Raw genomic sequence first — 19,050 nt, 5'->3', positions numbered from 1 at the left:
AATGGAAAGAAAGAGCCATGCCTTGTAAGCAGGGGAATCTTGTTGGGGAAACCAATGTGAAGTCCTGGAGAGTCATAAATTTGTGCAGGATATTTATCTCAAATTCTAATGTTGGATGCCTAGCAAACAGGGCTGCGTAGTCTGCAGAACTGGCTGCTGTGCGTACTTTGCCGGGATCTTATCTTAGAATCCGGTCCTGAGTGTATGTTGCAGTGGTAACTCCTGCGTAGGGAAGAGGTGATGGACCATGTCACCACTGTAGCACTTCCTCATGGTTGATGAGTATCCGTGTTTGCTACAGATGTCCACCCATTTGCTTACCTTTCAGTCTGGTGGCCTGCATTGGCACTCTGTCAGCCCCACGAATGAGAGCGACAGTCTAGGGAGAAAAGAAAATGTCTTGTCCAGTCAGAAGATCTGTGTGTCTTCAAAACAAAAAGCCTTTTGCCACTATTCAAGCTGTTCCTCAGGAGACACGTATGAGCAGCAGTAGGGTGGGCTGAGATAGTTCAGGAGCAGTTGTAATATCATCTATTGATGGAGCGGTTCAGTACTTCACAGATGATAACGATCATCTTGCTTATCATGTGTAAATGCATCTACACCCATCAGTATAGACCAAACCATGTGCTGCTGAGTGCTGTCAGAGACCTGTATGCACATAGGCCATTCCCCTGCTAGCTGTCAGAGTAAGGAGTGGCAATGTAGCACTGTGAAGGCTGCAGATAGGCGCAGCTAAGCACACCAGTTATGCTGGGAGTCTAGAGAGCCTGGAAATGGGACTACATAAAGAAGCAAATTTTAGAATAGTAGAAGTCTGTTAATTGAACTATGAATGGGTGGTGGGAATAGGATAAAGGAATGAGGGTGGAGAATAAGAATGGATGCTTAACCAATAACATACTTTTTAGTACATAAATCTAGTTTGTGCAAACCATCCCAGGTTCCTCATAGTACACAATGTGCAAGCTAGTGAACTTTATCATCTGTGTGACACCTACTGCATGGACGGACTAAGTTCCTTCCAGCTAGTTTTGGTCATAAATACACATCTCATGAGTGAAAGCCTGGACCTGGTGAAGCCCGTGAGAATTTTGTCATTGATTGCAATGAGGTCAGGATTTGGCCCAGCATCTGCAGCTGAATTGAGCCTACATATATATTTGGGTCTGAAAAAACATAGGAATGTTTTTGTTTCTAACTTAATCCAGCTCTAAAAAGGTTTGGGGTTGCAGTAGCTAATATTGAATTGTTTAATGAGACTGGCACTGAACAGAGCTATCCCAGTCCTTCCTTCCTTAGCTCCCTACAAAGTGTAGCATTACATCAAATCCTCCTCTTTATAGCTTTAATTGGGGTGGATTTCAAAAACCTTGGAGACTGAGATTCCCAGCGTTTATGCTCCAGTCAATTGGATTACTCCACAGATTTTGGATTTTTTCCTATAGGTAGCAGAGCGTTTTCAGTATGTGCTGTTCCCTGTTGATGGCTGTGATCACAGAGAGAAACCAGACAAGCTTGACTCTGTGACCACCTTCAAGTCACAATCTTAGCATTGCCTACTCTTGCAAGTCTGGCAATATTTGGCATTTTTCATCAAGTCTCAGCTCCTGGAGTCATGGTATTTCATGAGACTCTTGGCTTAATATTTTTAATATGAAGTTTCTAACCCTTGTGGCTGGAGAGAAAAGCTTGCAAATATGACCTTAGTGCACTTTAAAGGCCCCAAACCCAGAAGGCAAATAAAAAGCACCTAAAATTTATTATGATTGGTTTACATTTCATGATTTTTTTAAGCAAGTCTCAAGATTTTGGGACACCTGACTCATGATTTTTTTAAACATTTGAGGTTGGCGATACTGATAGTTTCAGGTGTTACCCCTACCCCTGTATCTTCCTAGCAATTTTTGTCATTTTACAATCACATTTTCTTATTTTAAAAAATGTTTTTCTTTCCCCTGTTGCTGTGTAAAAGAATCACACAAACAACAAGGGGACACTGTTTAACGAACTGACCAGGGGGAAAAATAACCGAGAGGGAAAAATAACGAAAAATGACCGAGAGGGAAAAATAACGCAACTGGCTCCATGCAAAGTGCTGCGAAATGCACAAAGTAAACAAACTTGAAAAAACAGAACAAAATGTTTGTTTTCTCGTCTTTCAGTTACAGTAGTTACTTGTAATTTTAACAGCCCATACATTTTCAGATAGCAGTGTGATTTTTTTTTAAAGTGACAATAGCCCTTTAAATTTTATCTGGAAAACATACATCTTAAATTGCAGTATTGCCAATCCCAAGCATTCAAATCGTGAGTCATCATTCCTAAACTGTTTGATGAATGGTTTTATACACAGTTGCGTTAACTTGGGATTCCTCTCTCTCTCTCTCTTTGCTGGATTTTTAATTCGTTATCTGGTTAAGTTTTCCTTTTTTATGTATTATTATTTGTATGATTGCAGTTCTTAGAAGCCCTAGTCATGGGCCAGGACCCCATTGTGCTGGGCACTGTATATACACAGATTATCTTGCCCATAGATAGCTCAAGTATTGTATCACAAAACCTAGTGAAATATTTGGTTACTTCACCTAGTACTGAAATGCCTCGTAGGTGAAACATGGTAACTTTTGAACAGCATACAAAAACGATGCACAACAGTTCACAACATGAAGCTAAAGTGAATACCATTATTGTGAATTATGTCTTAAGTGCCAAATGCTCTCCGAACTCAATACAAGAACACAGACATGGCGCCCCAGAGGGCTCATGGTCTAAATACACAGATCATACAGGAAAGGGCTATCTTGAAGTGGTTTTTTGATATAATGGTTGGGACTGTAGGTTCTGTGAGCTTCAGGGAAGAGCCTTCTTTTTCTCATTTAGTTTTAAACAGCTGGAGGAATTCAATTAGGTCTAACATAACTGGGTTAGTATTGCTATTTGAGATGATGTGCAAGGCACTGTCAACATTAAAATGATGGTTAAGGAACAGATTGCGGTTTCTGAGTTTTAAACTGTATTAGAGTAGTATGTATCGCTCATGTAACAACTGAGGTTTACCCATTGTCTGATGCTGACAAACTACTTCCATGGCCTCCATCCTGAAATTCGTTACCATACTGATTTAAAAAAAAATCAGGGAAGAAATTGCCTGGTTTTATCCTTTGCAGTAATAATCACAACAACTTTCTTTGTTTGCTTTGTTTCACTCCTGTTTTTATAATTTACTGTATGAACAACTAGCTCGGGGAACTGACCCTCCCCCAATCCCTTCGCTTCTGATTTATTCTAGTGCAAATGCCATTGGTGAGCCTAAATTAACTAGGTGACCCTCCCTGTTCATATCACCATTGGTGTCTGATATGTATGATAATGATGTAATTGTAATGCCTTTGTTTTCTGCATATGATGCCTTTAAATTTCTAAAAATTTTCCTGCAGCGGTCTGACATTTTGTTCTTTGAGCAGCTGAAGCCTGTTAGAGGATGAACTGATGGGGATAGATGGATGTGCGCGTACACACTCACTCTCTCTCTCTCTCTCTCTCTCTCTCTCTCTCCTCTCTTCAGAGACTTTACTTTTATCTTTTCATGCTCTTTACCTTACCTAGAATAAGTCATTTTAGACCGATGGTATATAGTTGCTTTTTGGAATATTATATAGAGACCTAACAGGCTGTATAGATATGTACAGGATTGTTGGGAGACACACATCTAGAACGTTAATTACTCATATGAGCACTGGTGGTGGTGTGACGATAGTATAAGAACCACCTGACTTCTCTATTGTTTGAGAGGTAATGGGGTCTAATGGCTAGCGCATGACCTGTCTTCTGTTACCAACTCTGCCACTGGCTGTTTATGGGCCTGGTCCAAAGCCAATTTGAGTCAACAGGAATCTCTACTGACTTCAGTGGGCTTTGGCTTGGGCTTTGTGTGATCTTGCACAAGTCACTTACTCCCTTTTTTAGATACCTGATTTGTAAAATGAGAATAATATAACTTACTCATCTCTTACAGTGCTTTGAGGTCTTCAGCTGAAAGCCACGGCAGGAAAGTGCTGTGTATCATTATTATTGTTATGGTGAGAGTCACTAGGTGGTGCTGTTACACACAGTCTTACAAGCTCTTTCTCTTTGTTGTTGGGTGGTGTACAGCCTCTGAAGAAACGCTTGTGTTTCGTGATGAGGTTTCTTTTGGGGGGAGCTGTAGCAAGTGGCAAGAGAGACTCTCTAACTAGAGTCAATTCCTGGGACACAATTGCTCCCTGGAAACCAGGCATTAGTATTTTGATTGAGATTCCTGAAAAAGGGGTTGCCTGTATGCTATTGGTGACCGCCTCTATTCTGGAACTGGTGTATGGAGGAAGGTACTATCCCATGGCAACCCGTTGGGGTCTAGGATGGCCCACAGTTTCCCTCTGAATTCCCAGAATAATCCAGTCACAGCCAAGGTCTTTGAAACAATATTCCATCTTTCCTGGTGTCTAATTTATTAAATATTATTCAGCTCCCAAAAGACCCCTTTCCACTCAGCCCTCAAATTTAGGGTCTCATAGTCGTCCTTCTTGGGACTGTTTCCAGTCCTGGTCTCCCTGGCCTGTAGATTATCCCCTCAGGTTCAGGGCTTTCGCCTCCCTCCTTCCTGGGGCTGTGTCCTGGCTGAGTTTTCCCCCTCTCCAGCTTCTCTCTCCCTGACAGACCTTGGAGCCTCCTTTTGAATTACCTGCCCCATCAACTAATGAGTCTCTTGAGCCTCCCCAGGGGAGTCTAATAACCCCAACACCTGTTTGTTCAGGCTGGGAGGGAGGGAAGCCTTGTCGCGCCCACTGTGGCAGGCTCCTGGTCCCAGGCCCTTAAAGCAGCAGTGGTCTGAGATGCCGTGTGCCCGTGTATTTCAATACATTTTTACCCAAGTAGGTACTTAGGTATTTTGAAGCACTCTCCATACTTGTATACAAGTGCTTTAAATAGTCTGTATTTATGTGCCTTTTTTTTTTTTATCTGCAAGTAATTTTTCAAAGCAGTTTTTTGAAACAATCAGATCCCTCCCAACTGTCCCAGATGCTGGTTGGCCCCCAAAGCTCACTGTCCCAGCTTGGAAGATCCAGACCATGAGGTCCGGCCGCCAGGTCATTTTTCTATTGGCACTGCTATTGTACCAGCCAAGGAAGATGGCGGCCCAGCCCCCTTTGCTTTTGGTTGGTCACTAAACCGGCCATGAGGAGACTCACTGCCCAGCCCAGCGGAGGAGTGCGTCGGTGGGGGTTGGGCAGAGCAGGCAGACAAATGTCTGTGTCCTGCATTGAGAGAACCAGCCCAGTAGCTGCATCCCCTGTAGGGTGGGGTGGAAAATGCCTACTAGCCACTGGGCACAGTCCAATGCTGAAGGGGCTGTTGGGAATATGGGAGTTGAAAGTACTGGCACTTGTACTTTTCCTTATAAATGTATAGGTACTATTTCCGCAGCGTACTCGTACTTATAAATACTCCTGTAATGGTGCACTTGGCACTTAAGTCCTTTTTATCAGTACTTATAGTAATTTTGGCCTATATCTTCCCTGTCCCAGACACTAATTACACCCCGGGGCTGTATTCCTCCCTCCCAATGACTGCTTCCTTTGCTTCCCTGGACACATGGAATGGGGTAACAACCGCCTCTGTCCTTAAAGGGCTAGTACCCTCAGAGGCAGATTAGGGGTTTGTGGGGACCCCTCCCCACCCCTTCTGCCTGCAGTGCCCCCCCAGCACTGCCCAGCAGTCCTGCCAGGGAGCTGGGTTGGAGTGTGGGGGCTTTCCCCGCCCGCCCGGCGCTCCGGCCAGGGAGCGGGGTTGGGACACGGGGGCTTCCCCTGCTCCCCGTCAGGAGCGCTGGACGGGCAGAGCGAGGCAAGCTCCCATGCCCCGACCCCATTCCCCAGGAGGGTGGGTGGAGCAGGTCAGGGTGTGGGGGGTGCCCATTTTTCTGGGGGGCCCCCAATTGGCTGGGGGCCCCGGGCACAGGACCCGTTGGCCCAGTGGCTAATCCACCACTAAGTATCCTGTTTCAGTGTAAGTAAATCAAGTTACACTAGCAGAATACCCAGACTCCCAAGTCACTGATTTCTCCTCCAAGAGAAACCAACCTGCAAGCCCCCAACATCTGCTACAACTCAACAGGGAGTGACAATATTATTATTTGCCATGTATAGCGTAGAGCCTGGAGTCATTGTGTATTTCTCAAAATGACTATTGTCTAACGCAAGATGCAGCTGGATGGTGGCATTGCTTCAGCTCCAATAATGCCTCTGGCATAAATTGCTGTACGTGCAGGGCACACGCTGAGACAAAGCGTTGCTGACTAACTTATTCCTGGGAGAAGACAAATAATTGTATTGAAATAATGCCTTGTTTATGAAGAAATCCTCCAGCTGCGTATTACCCCAGCTACCCTGGAATATGAATTGAACAATGGTTTGTGCTCCAGTACCTTGCACTGTTTTTGCATTCTAACTGCGTCAGAGTCAAGTCTGAGGGTACTTAGTACAATGGGTTTTGACCAAAGAACCCCAAACTGTCATTAAAGGGACCCTGTCAATTTAAAAGTCAATAATAAAGAAATAATAGCTAAACAAACAAAACTATATCACCCTAAAATACTTTGGATTATTATCAGTGAAGGAATTAGAAAAAAATCTACTATGCTTCTTACTACTTATGCTTTTTGATACGTTGTGTATTTCTGAGTTTGGACAATAAAACCCAGTGAAGTCTTTTGTTTGTAGCCAGTTTCACTGTTGGATATTTGGTGCACCAATGTTTTGGGGTGTCAGATGCTGCAGGAGAGTGTTATATGTTTAAAAGCAACTGTCTTCATTGAAATATAGATATATTTTAATTGGAGAGACTTTTTCTTTTGATTTTAGGATTTATAAAAGCGTTACATTTTTGGCCAAATTTAGTCTGTGTCCCTTTAAATGCTGTCTTTTTTTTACAAAATTGGCTGAAAAGTCCAGGGCTAAATTAAGCTAATTGAAGACTTTAAGAGTTAAGTAAAGACATCAGAACATTTAAAACGTACTTTATCCTTCATGGTAAACCAAACTCGATTTACATAGCCAATGTGCGGATCTGTGGCGTATGTTCTATATAAGCTGTGTTCCTAAATGGAAACCTAAAGAAGTATTGGAACCATCTGCTTATTGTAGTGATATTTCATAGGCAGCCCAACTAAGAATTACAGCTTTGCATTTCACAGGACTCCGCCACTGAATTATTTACAAAGTTGTTCAGTTAAATGAATGGGTTGCTGTGGCTTGCAGGTCTCCAAAGGATCCCTCTGCAGTTTCGGATGGAACGTTGTCCATAGTAACCTCCGTCGGCACCCTTTGTAAAGTTTTGTTCTCTTACATTGCAGGAAAGAAAAAATCCAAATTTCAGACTTTCAAGAACTTTTTTGCTAAGAAGAAAAGGAAAGAATCTCCAGCTCCCAGGGGGGAGAGTAATTTAAAACCAAGCCAGTCCAGCAGCGATGTCAGCATCCCTGCGCCCGATACTATTGCTCTTCATTCACCAACTGAGCCGGGGTAAGCTTGCAGCGAAACACAAAAATTACCAGGTTGTGCAGACATTTTGCAGCAATAGAATGAAAGCATGAGCTGGCCCCTAAGGAGAAACCTCTGTCCAAGTTTGTGCAAAACAAGTCCTAACGCTGCTGATGGAATTTCAGGAATTTCCTTTTTCCTTTGAAACGGGCTCCAAAAATCAGCATAGGAGGGAAAATATATCCAACTGTTTAGCCTGTAAAACTGCAGATAGACCAGAATTTATTGTTTGGTGTTTGAAATCCACCCTGGCAAGGCTTACCAGCAATGACGTTAGAGTAAGTGGTGATCTGAGTACTACTGATACAAAGAATATACATGAAATCAAATGGCTGTTTCTTAGCATCAATGGAGCCTGTGTGGATTAACCTGCCTCATGACTGGGGCAAAGGAAAAGAATTTAGGAGCAGAATCTCTGCCTTAGAGAGCCACTTAGTTAATTTTCTTATGGCAAAGCTGACAATTAGGGCTACATTTTTTTTAAAGGCCTCTAATTTTGCACCTGCAACCACATGCACGTAGTGTGGCAAGGGAGACATTACACATCTGTGCTGGGTACCCCTTGCTTTGAATTTGATTCTGAATATTGTTATGTCCCTTCCCAAAGGAGTTGTTGTTATTTCTTAGTTAAGGAGACATGCACAAACCTATTACAGATACCACTGTCCTCAGGGGCAGGTATTGCCACAACATCAGCAAGTCATACAGTAGAACCTAACCATTAACAACCAGCAAGACATTTGAAAATTCCTTTAAAAAACAAACAAACAAACAAACCTGCAAAAATATTAAAATCAATGTGCCCCCCCTTGTTTCAATATAAGTATTTGATCAGTTCTCTGTTGAAACAATCCATGTAACTGTTTGCTTTCAAACCGAGCCTGTAACAAATTAGTTAAACATGTCTGTTTAGGAGGACCGATGAGTTATGTGGGTGCGTGCTGCATACTGGGCAGTAGGCAGGAATTTGGGGATCTGACAGGCCTTGGCTTGTTAGCATAGCAATGACAGAGGGAGTGATTATACATAGGGTAAGAGGAATTATACCCACACAACTAACCTATCAATCCTTGTTAGCTGATGCACAGAGTGGAAATGGTGCAGATTCGTAAGAATGTTACTGTCTGCTCCAAGTGCAAAAACGAAGAAGAGATTTCTCTCTTGCAGTTAATCCAGCACACCATACCCAAGGGCTCTTTATCCCAGCATTATCATCCACGGATTATAAACTGAAGTTAATATTGTGCAAAACTAGAGCTTAGGAAGTGGGTAAAACTCTATTGTTATAAGAAATAAAATTGAGTTGATTATCTATAAAAAAAAATCAATTTTTTGTGCTGTTCAAAAACCTGTTCATACCCAGATATCACACTGAGTTGGGTGCTTTATAAATACCTAGAGAAACTAAACAAGCTAATTCTTTAACGGGTCTGTTCTTGAACATGCAAGGGACTTTATTGAAGCCAACGGGAATTTTGCATGTGGAAGGCTTGCAGAACTGGGCACCGAGCTTTGTAATTCCTGGTATGTAGAATACCAAAACAATCCCGGAGCTGTGGTTTTGGTGCTGGTGGTTGTGGCAGATTTACCATGTCATTTTTTTTTATAATTTAATTAAAAATATTAACGATGGGCCAGACCCTCAGAGGTGTTGAACTCCTCCCATACAAGCCAGTGCAATGGTAAGGGGAGTTCTGTCAGCAGAGCTTCCATAGAAACCCAACTGTCCCTGAGTTGGTGGGAATTAGGGAGGCAGGCTGGCAGTGGGGGCCAAGGGCAGGGGGGCTGGAACAGTTTTTATAGTGGGGAAGCTGAGAGCCTTTGAACCAAACTGTAAACCCTGGATATAATGGAAACTACTTGAAGCCAGGAGGTATGGCAGCACCCCTGGTTTGAGTACCTATGGCCAAGGGGCCTCTGTGTGGTTGCCCCTTGAACTCTGAGGTCCATGGGATGAAGATATGGGATGGGAACTCCTCCTTGATGACTAGAGTTGCCAATTTTGGTTGGATGAAGGTTTCATCACATGACATAATCTTTAATTCCAGGACAATCCTGGAGGCTTGTCAACCCTAGACAGTCCCAGTTCTAAACCTGTCACCCCTCCCATGTATCCCCTTGGTATCACCCCCTTTTTGTTTTGTGCCGCCTTCTACCCCTTCCTTTTGCAACTCCACCCCCTCCTCCTTGTGCGCCACTCTCTCCTCATTCCAACCACTGCTCAAACATGCTGCTTTCATAAAAGCATCCATCAATCACCCACCCGAGAGTATGCATTATACACACACACCCCATGCTGAGATTAAACCACCAGCTCATACTTAGAAGCCCCTCCTGCTCAATGGATTTCATTTGGAGCAGGATTATTTAGGACCAAGTTCTCCCCTCGGTTGGTTTTACCCACTTAGTGGAGCAGAAATTAAGCAAATTCCAACTCATGGAGTTTCCTTTTAAATTCTGTCTTCATGTTCATGCTGCTTTAAGTAACAGCATCTTGGTGGGAATGCATGTGGCTGACATATATTTATATAGGGAAACTGGGGTAGAAGTATAATGGCTAAAACATCTGTTTTCTCTTTTTATTGGCTAACAATGCAGCTTTAGATTTGGATGCAAATATAAATACACTGCATGGGATTACACTGTGAATATACTCTATGTAGGAAAGCGTGTCCTACACTCATCTCTCCTAGACCAGCAATTCATTCTAAAGTTACTTTTATGCTCCTATTGTCAGTGCCAAAAGAAAATGTAGAAAGTCTTCTGCAATTACATATATATGTGTGTATATATGTATTTTTTAAACATCTAACTGGTGCTGGCAGCAGCGCAGTCTCCAGAACACACAAACATCTGCCGCTCTTTCTAAAGGACTCCAAATAAGTACAGTAAGAACATCACTGTTTTAAAAAGAGATTAATACATGGCCAGACCCAGGATCAGTTCTAAATAAATCAATAAAGAACAGCGAGCATCAGTATTAATTTATATTCATTAAAAACCTAATTGACACCATCTTTCTAGCCACAGCATAATAGCTTCAGTAATTATCTTGCCTGGGTATAGTCCTTTCATTCAGAAGGAGCTTGTATAAAAATTGATATACACAGTGTAAAAACGTAGGGATTACCTAGAGGGTGAAGGCAGGCAAGTGTTTATCAGTGCACTGCAACGCTACACAACAGCTCAAGATAAACATTAGCACGCTGATGATGCTAAAGGAAAGGGGAAGAACATGAGCTCTGGCCCCAGCTTTTAGTGTAAGAGCACAGATTAGTTCTGGATAGGACAGTAACGTGCAGCAAGATTGCTGCACATGCCCTGGGGGAATGCTTTCAGACTCAGCCTAAGCATATGGTTGGCTACATCTCAAATGGCAAAGTGAAGTTAGCCAAGCAGGCACTGCAGGTGTCATTCCCCAGTGTTGTGAGAAGATGATGGTTTTGCTGTAGGGCAGGAGGAGAAAGTTTTTTGTTTTTTTTTCTATTGTGTATTCCTTTATGAAAAGCCCCCTCTCTCTGTCCCAGAGTTTGTTTTGGAGGTAAAGAGGGAATTTTAGGTTATGAGACTAATGGAAGACCACCCCCCCCATTCTATCTGGAATCCCCATATAAAGCAAATGTTGGATAGAGTAGGAGATTTTCCCGGACAGTTTTGTGGGAAGGGATTGTCCCTCGTCACTTCCATTTACCCTGAGTCAATCTGCTAAATGCAATTTACGTTGCCTGAAAGGCAGCTGGGCCAAGGGGTTTAGACCTGGGTTACAGGTCTGGCCGCAGGAGAGAGCTCTTTGTGTCTAGCTAGGTGCTGGTGTGAAATTTTGATGCAACCCATGTTTGTTGCCTTTTAGACAGGGAATGTACAACTACAACCTGTCTATACAGCATCTATAACTGAAGGGGCCTGGTTACAACTCAGTTAATAGCTGTAGCATAGACAGGAGCTAATCATCTCCCTTAGCCAAGCTAAACCTCTGGAGAGCGTAGAGCTGGACTCAGGAGGAGACCTAGGTGAAATTTTTTGTCTGAAACCTTTTTTTGTTGTTATTGCAAAAAATGCAGATTTGGCAACACGGAAATGCTTCACTAAATTGAATCCATTTTACCCAAATTGTTCATGTTGGGGGGGGGGAAATTCTGTAAAAATCGAAAAGTTTGTTTTTCATCTTGAAATGACTTTTTGTTTAGAAATCTCCGTCAATTTTACTAAAGACCAATTACAAACATTAAAAAAAAAGCTCAAAATGAAATGATTTGTTCGACTTGATATTATTATTTTTTTATTTGCCACCTACCTAAAAAATCCGTTATTCATCCAACTGTACTTGGGAGGTGTAACTGGGTCCCCTGTCGTGGCTCTAGTTGTAGATGGGCCTTGGACATATTTAAAATGTAGATTGGAACTATATTTGTGGTCCAGTCATGTTATAACCGTTTCTCTTTGCTTATGTGGACAGAAAAAAACCCTGTTAGGGAACCATATTTTAACCTCGATGCGTGCCAGGGTTTGAACTTGATTTGTGTGTGTGCTTCCATCTGCCCAGAAACCAGGGCTGATCTGACCCACACCCAGCTATGAAGGCCCAAAGGGGCTGTTCGAGCAGCCAAGAACAGCTGGACAGAGGGATGCCCCCAGTCTCCTGCAAGGGCATGGTGTGGAGCTGCTACAATGGCTGCATGCCACTCAGAGATTCCTCCTGCACTGGAAGAGTTTCCCAGTGACTGTATTAGCCCTCTGCATGGGTGATGTGGCATAAAGGAGCCTTATTGGAATGGAGAATTGGACTCAGATCCTGCTGTTCTGATGGATTATAGGCCATGTAACCCTGGACTCTGGGGGGAAGCCTTGCATTAAAGGACAGGGGTTTTCTCTAACAACAGTGTAAAATGTAACTTTCCCTCAAGCTAAAGGAGCAGGGCCATACGTGGAGTTGCCATAGAGAAAACAAAAAAGCAAACCGGCAGTAAGAAGGGAGGGGAAGATTGCAAAGGGGACTTATCCCTGTGACATGCTTGTCTTTGAAGCCTTGCTGGCAAGGCCCAAAGTGTGAGTGAGTCAAGGAGTTTATTATTAATTATTATTATTATTATTAATAATTACTTGTATTATGGTAGCACCTAGAGGCCTCAGCTGAGACCAGGGCTTTATTTGTGGTAGGGACTGCACAAACACATAGTGATACAATCCCTGCCCCTAAGAGCTTACAGTCTAACTAGACAAGACCCACAAAAGGTGGGAGGGAAAACAGATGCACAGAGAATGACTTGCCCAATGTCACCCAACAGGTCAGTGGCAAAGGTAGGAATAGAACCCACCTCTCCGGATTCCTAGTTAAACGTCCTGACCGCTCTGCCCCTTAAGGTGGCTGAATACAGGAATTATATGAAATTTTGGAGATGGAGATAATGGGCTCAAAGATCTTCCCTCCCTTTCAGATCCAAAGGAAGCATGGGAAACAAAGCCTTGTCACATGACAGTGTCTTTATTTTTGAATCTGCGCCAGAAAACACAGCTGGTGACATGTCCTCTCAGGAAAACATACCTGGGAAAGTGAAAACATTACAGGTAAGAGCACGTTCCATGTTCACAAGGCTGGATAATTTACTGCTTGTTAGCTGCCATGCTGAACACTTGCTTGGATCCGCTCTCCAGCTGATTCCTCAAGGCGTATGGCAGAGAGTTGGAAAATAGATGTGCTGTTGTTTGAATCTGTTCTGCTGCTTAGAAATATAAATATATATATATATATTTAAGCGGCACCAGTGTGTTCAGCCTTGTGCTGGTTACTCGGGTGACAACCCCTGCCCCCAAGACTTCATAACCTATATTCTTTCCGAGGTGAGTAGTTCCTCTTCGCAAGGACCTTCCATTCTTTATTTAATAGCTTCTGCCTTTTGGTTAAGGCTATTTGTTTATATTGAAATGTATCCCTTACACTGAAGCTGGGAATGGGTGACGGGATGGATCACCTGATGATTACCTGTTCTGTTCATTCCTTCTGGGGCACCTGGCATTGGCCACTGTCAGAAGACAGGATACTGGGCAAGATGGACCATTGGTCTGACCTAGTATTGCTGTTCTTATGTTCACTGGTATTATTTTAAAGGCATCCCGCTGCTACAGTTCTGCCCTGAGATGTTTTTTAAATGGTTTTTAATTGTATTGTCCAGCACCACTCTGTGTGTGCATGAATGTGTTGTGGAATGACAGATGTGTCAGGGCATTCTTAATAACAGCTTTATTTATATCATTATTCTTCCTATCGCTGTCAGCTGAGGACACTCTGTTCTCCTAGGTCATTTCCTTCTTCCAAAGCACATGCTGAACCCTCCTTGGCAACCTCCTTATCAATTCTTGGGTATTGCACTCGGAGAGCTGCCCGACATAAACCACAAAGATAAAAGTTTAAGGTTTTCCCGGGGATTGAAGCAAACTGTTGATAATGCAGTCCAAGGCCGCCTACAGGCCTTCGTTGGTCAGCATGAACCACGGTTGCAAAACAAGGTTGCATCACATGTTAAATAGCAGGAGATACGCAGAGGGACCTCTTCACGAAAATACAGATGAGGCCAAGTTTCAGTTCAAGATATTACTTGCAAAACAATGGGGTCAGGGGCGGGGGAGTATAATAATTTCATAAGGCAGGACCTTTTGGGGGCAAAAGCTCCTTTCCATTTGTTTAATCTGATTCTGTTATCTCCATCCCCTTGACTCCTCTTCCCTCAACTATCCACGACACTGCATAGTAAGAGAGTGCTGCCAGGGATATTTTTATAGTCAAAAGGGAGAGTCTGTTTCCTTTAACTTAACTCTCATTTGGGTAAAAAAGCTGCGCACCAATAAAACCAGATAGTTCTTAGTAACAGTAGATTAACTTTTGCCAGCGCAAGAGGGATCGTACATTTGCATTTCTCCTGTAATGTCTTGCCCTCTGCATTTAATAAATAATGGTGGGCAGGGTTTGTAAAATATTAGGGAAGCAGATTTTACTCCCACTTGGGAGTAGATGTGCAGATGTGTCGTGGGTCTCATTTGCTTGCTGCATTCATTGCATTCTTTGAGCAGCTTGTCATCTGTCTAGCATTTGCAGATTGCCTTGCTTCTATTTCTCTGATTGGTTTGGGGTAAACTTGTGGGGTGCTTGGGCAGATGTGGGAGAATCTGAATAAGGAGATTGTAGAACAGAGGCTTGACCAGGAGCAGATTTACCATTAAACACACCGTGCGATGGCACGGGGCCCCCAATGACAGGGGGCCCCCCAAAATGCGGCAAGTGCAGCAGGGCTCAGGCAGGCTGCCCGCGCTGCTCCCAGAAGCGGTTGGCTGCTGGCACGTCTCTGCACGCCCCTGGTGGGGGGGAGGTGGCTCCGCGCACTGCCCCCACCCCAGGCAGCGCATGGAGAACCGCTGTCCCCCACGGGGCACACAGAGACTAAGCAGGGCTAAGATGGCTCCCTGCCCGCTCTGCCTCCCTCCCTCCGCGCCGCACTGCTCCTGGAAACGGCCGGCATGTCCCTGTGTCACCGCGTATTGCCCCTGCCCCAAGCGCCGACTCCGCAGCTCCCATTGGCTGGGAACTGCGGCCAATGGGAGCTGCGGGGGCGGCGCCTGCGGGCAGCGGCGCATGGAGAGCCCTGGCGCCCCCCCGCCTAGAAGCCGCTGCCAGAGGGGTGTGCCAGTCGCTTTGGGAGCCACGCCGCCTGAGGTAAGCGCTGCCCCCCTCCCGCACCCCAGCCCAGAACCCACACCCCGTACCCAAACTTCCTCCCAGAGCCCACATCCCTCACCCCCTCCTACACCCCTGCCCCAGCCCAGAGCCCACACCCAGCACCCAAACTCCCTCCCAGAGCCCGCACCCCTCACCCCCTCCTGCACCCCAACCCTCTGCCCCAATCAAGATACCTCATTTTATTTTCATTTACTTCCTATTACTTACAATATAGGAGGGAGATGAAGAAAAAAAGAATGAAAAATGGGGGGAGATAAGAGAATGTTCTTTTTCTTGGCTGGGTCCGGAGGGGGGGCCCCCCGAAAATGAAGTGCGCACAGGGCCCCACTCACTCTAAATCCACCACTGGGCTTGACTCCCTGTTGCTCTGTAGTCGTTCACACCCATACATTTGAGAGCAATGCAGGTGTAAAATGCTACCACATCAGAATAGTAGCATTTTACGTCCATTTTGCAGAGGTGTAAATGACCGTATAGCGTGAGGGGCAACAGAGAATCAGCCCCTAGATCTTTGTAAACTCCCCAACCCGTGGTTTGATAAGCAAATGACCATAGGTCCTGGTCTCTGTCAGGAGTCCTTAGATGAGTCATTTTTAGTTGAAGGACAAAAGTTCTCTTCAGACCGTGTCTGTGTTCCAGCCCTGACATAGCTGACTCCAAGAGCTTCAGAACCGGGGTTTCCTGAGATTTGTTTTTTTGTTGTGTGTTTTAAGAGGGAACATCTGTCCGCTTGTGAGGTGGCAGACTTTGGTTTTTTGTTGTTGTTCCCCCTCAGGATCAGACTGGTCCTAGCATTTTTTGGGCAGCCTTGCAAAACAATTCACACCCTCTCTGACAAACATCAGTGATTCCTGTCAGCCACGATCACTCCCCATGTCCTGAGGTTTTGGGGGAGAGTTAGTGAGATGATCCCACAAATTTTAAAGAACTCCCTTTGTATAAAATGTCTGTGTGAGAGCAATTCTTCCTGTCAACACCTTCCTTCTTGGTGCAGAAGTGGGGCTCAGCTGCTTGTCGGGGGTTGGGGCATAGCAGTCATTTTTTTGCAAAGGAATTTTTTGAAAAGGACAATTGTCCAGATAAAGCCAGGGTTCTAGGAGCTACCAGCCCTCCAAACTCTGGAGGATCCTGTGTGCATTCTGGTAAATGCCATCACTTGTAATTCTTTACTAACACTAGCTAATTAACCATCACCTCGGTAAAACGGGCAACTGTTACTTTTAGTGATGAAGAAAGATTAAGTGACTTGACCAAACGCACAGAGTTTGGTCTGGGTGTGGGCAGATGGTGGAAGTTGACTAGGGGTTAAGGTATAAACTGAGAATTCAAAACAGTGGGGGGATGTACAGCATGAACACCATGTGTTGTAATAATCTGGCTGTGGTTCTGCTGGGGCTGGTGAGATGTCAGTCTGTAATAATCTGCTGAATTAAATTGTTTTTTCAATATTTTGTGTAGCAGCCAGTGTTCATGGAAGGTCCTGGAAGAATGTAACTAAATATAACTACAATCTTTACTAAGCTTTCTGGATGGCCCTTTCCTTTGTATACTCCTCTTCACTAAAAGCTTCTGTCTGGTAGCTGACGTATCTTGGGTAGAATTATACATAATGAAGGTTTCTTCCGTATAGTTAAAGCTATTTTAAGATTGTGTATTATGTTTCCCTTCGCCCCACAGCTCCAGTTACAACAGAACATCAGACTTGGGTCTTCTCCTCTTGTTATAACTGGCAGGAAATTGGAAGACACAGGTGCTGTTTCAGAAGATGATGGATTACCTAAAAGCCCTCCAGAAATCTCCACTCTTCATGAAGTTCTAACATGTTCACCAAGCAAGGTATGTTCATCATGTCACCTCAGTACTAGAGGGATAAATGGAATTGCCTGTGTAGAATGATGTTGTTGTTTTTTAAGTCTGCAGTCAAAAAATGCTTTACTATAAATCATTATTCTTATTTCAATGCCATTTTTTATGTGGGTTCATTTGTACAAAACCTGTGGTTCTCCGATTTTATCATGCATGGTGGTTTCCCTCTTTCACATTCAATACCAGAATCAGAAACCAACAAAAAACTTTGTTTTAAGTTTGCAAGTCAGTGGAAGAGGAGGTTATTAAAAAATGATTTACAGAAGTTGAGTTATTTCTGGAAGTATAAAACACACACACAAACGTATATAGATATATTAAAAAAAAAATCAAATCTGCTGTAGATTAAATCCAAAGTGGGTAGAGTTGGTGCAAGGAAATTTTTTTTTTTTTAAACTGACAGTCCTACAATTCTAGGTCAACAATGGCCCCTTATATATATCTCATTGAAGATCCATCACTAAGTTAGAGACAGGAATGCTCAAGGTCCAGTGGTTGGAAAGAGGTTTGGGCAGTCACCGAGTGTTTAAAGGCTATTTTGTATTTACATGTAATTAAAACAAATCCAATTGTCAAACATACCTAAAGAAAAGCAGGCATTCTGGGGTACTTGTGGATGTGTACCTGCACCATACTTAAATCCTGGTCCATCTCTGTATATTACTATAAAAGATATTAGTAATTGAGAGGATGTTCCTGATTCAATTTAAAATTCAGGCTTTAAAAATCCATTCTTTCCACAAAATATTATAATAATAACTATCTACATCTCCAAATGCGCAGGGATAGACAAACAGTCTTCAGAAAATACCAACCATGTAATAGCAGTCCCTGAAATACACAAAAAGTTAGAGTGTTCTGTGCTTATCTCTTAAAGAATTATACAAAATTGTTAAGGATCAAGTTAGAACAAACTGTGCTTTTAACAGTCTTGAAAACCAGTAGAAACATTGAAAGGTGAAACACTGCTGGGAAAGATTAAGGCAGCTGGAAGATTTATATAAAAGTCATAAAGACAACAAAAAAGTAAATTCATACTTCAACTCTGAGTTAAATTAGGGCTGAAGGGCAGAACCAGGCAAAGGGATTTATGCAGCCGATGAAAACAGAATCATAGCCTTTAATAACGGAAGACTCCTAGCTGTCTTGAAAACTTATCTAACAAAAGATGGCACTATTTGAAAACCCCTGATTTGGTTGCTGCAATACACGAGGGGCCAAATTCAGATCTGTTATAACAAAGTTGAAACAAATGGAGTTCTATCTGCTTATGTCCAGTCTGAACTTGGCCAGAGATCCCTAAATGCTCCAAGATTCTGGAGCAAAGATGTGTCTCTCAGTGGAAAGCAAGGGCAATATTCATCTTTGAAAAGCCTAAGTAGAGGCTACTCAGAACGTAGATGTGCCATCCCAGAATGGGCTAACAGACCAAATCTGGAATTCTCTGGCAGTGGCCTACAATGTATCTGCTGCATCAGAGGAAGGTGAAAAAAATCCAGAATATTCCCGTTCAGTTGTGCAGTGCTCAATGTAAGCATGGTAACTTCAACAAAAAGGCAGAGCAAGGAGAAAGTGTGTCTGGATTTGCATCGAGAGAGAAAGCAAACCAAGAGGATTTTAAAATGTTTTAAGGTACTCGAGTAACAATGGATAGATCAAGATGCAAGACAGATGGAAATACCAGACATGTGGAAGAGGACTTGGTCCCAGTGGCAGTTGTGAGTAGCAAGGACCATTGGCCGCAAAGAGTTGTTGCAGAACATTTGTATGTATCCAAGAGAGAAGCTTGGGAGCATCATGGTGAACCATTTATACAGCAGTAGAGAGAATGGTTTGAAGATGTGGGGGAAACATGCCAGTATTTTGTTTCAGCAC

At 43.4% G+C, this 19,050-nt stretch overlaps 1 protein-coding gene across 1 annotated transcript in view; it reads left to right on the top strand.

Annotated features, from left to right (window-relative positions):
- KIAA1210 (KIAA1210 ortholog) overlaps positions 1-19,050 on the top strand; it is a 68,780-nt gene that overhangs the window by 32,976 nt on the left and 16,754 nt on the right. Inside the window, exons 3-5 of the mRNA XM_065410914.1 lie at positions 7,394-7,562; positions 13,016-13,145; positions 16,987-17,145. Of these exons, the coding sequence (XP_065266986.1) occupies positions 7,394-7,562; positions 13,016-13,145; positions 16,987-17,145 (458 nt within the window). The remainder of the gene's footprint in view (positions 1-7,393; positions 7,563-13,015; positions 13,146-16,986; positions 17,146-19,050) is intronic.

This window comes from Emys orbicularis, chromosome 9 (assembly GCF_028017835.1).
Source record: "Emys orbicularis isolate rEmyOrb1 chromosome 9, rEmyOrb1.hap1, whole genome shotgun sequence".
Classification (NCBI taxonomy): domain Eukaryota; kingdom Metazoa; phylum Chordata; order Testudines; family Emydidae; genus Emys; species Emys orbicularis.
This window is presented reverse-complemented; position numbering and strand designations above follow the sequence as displayed.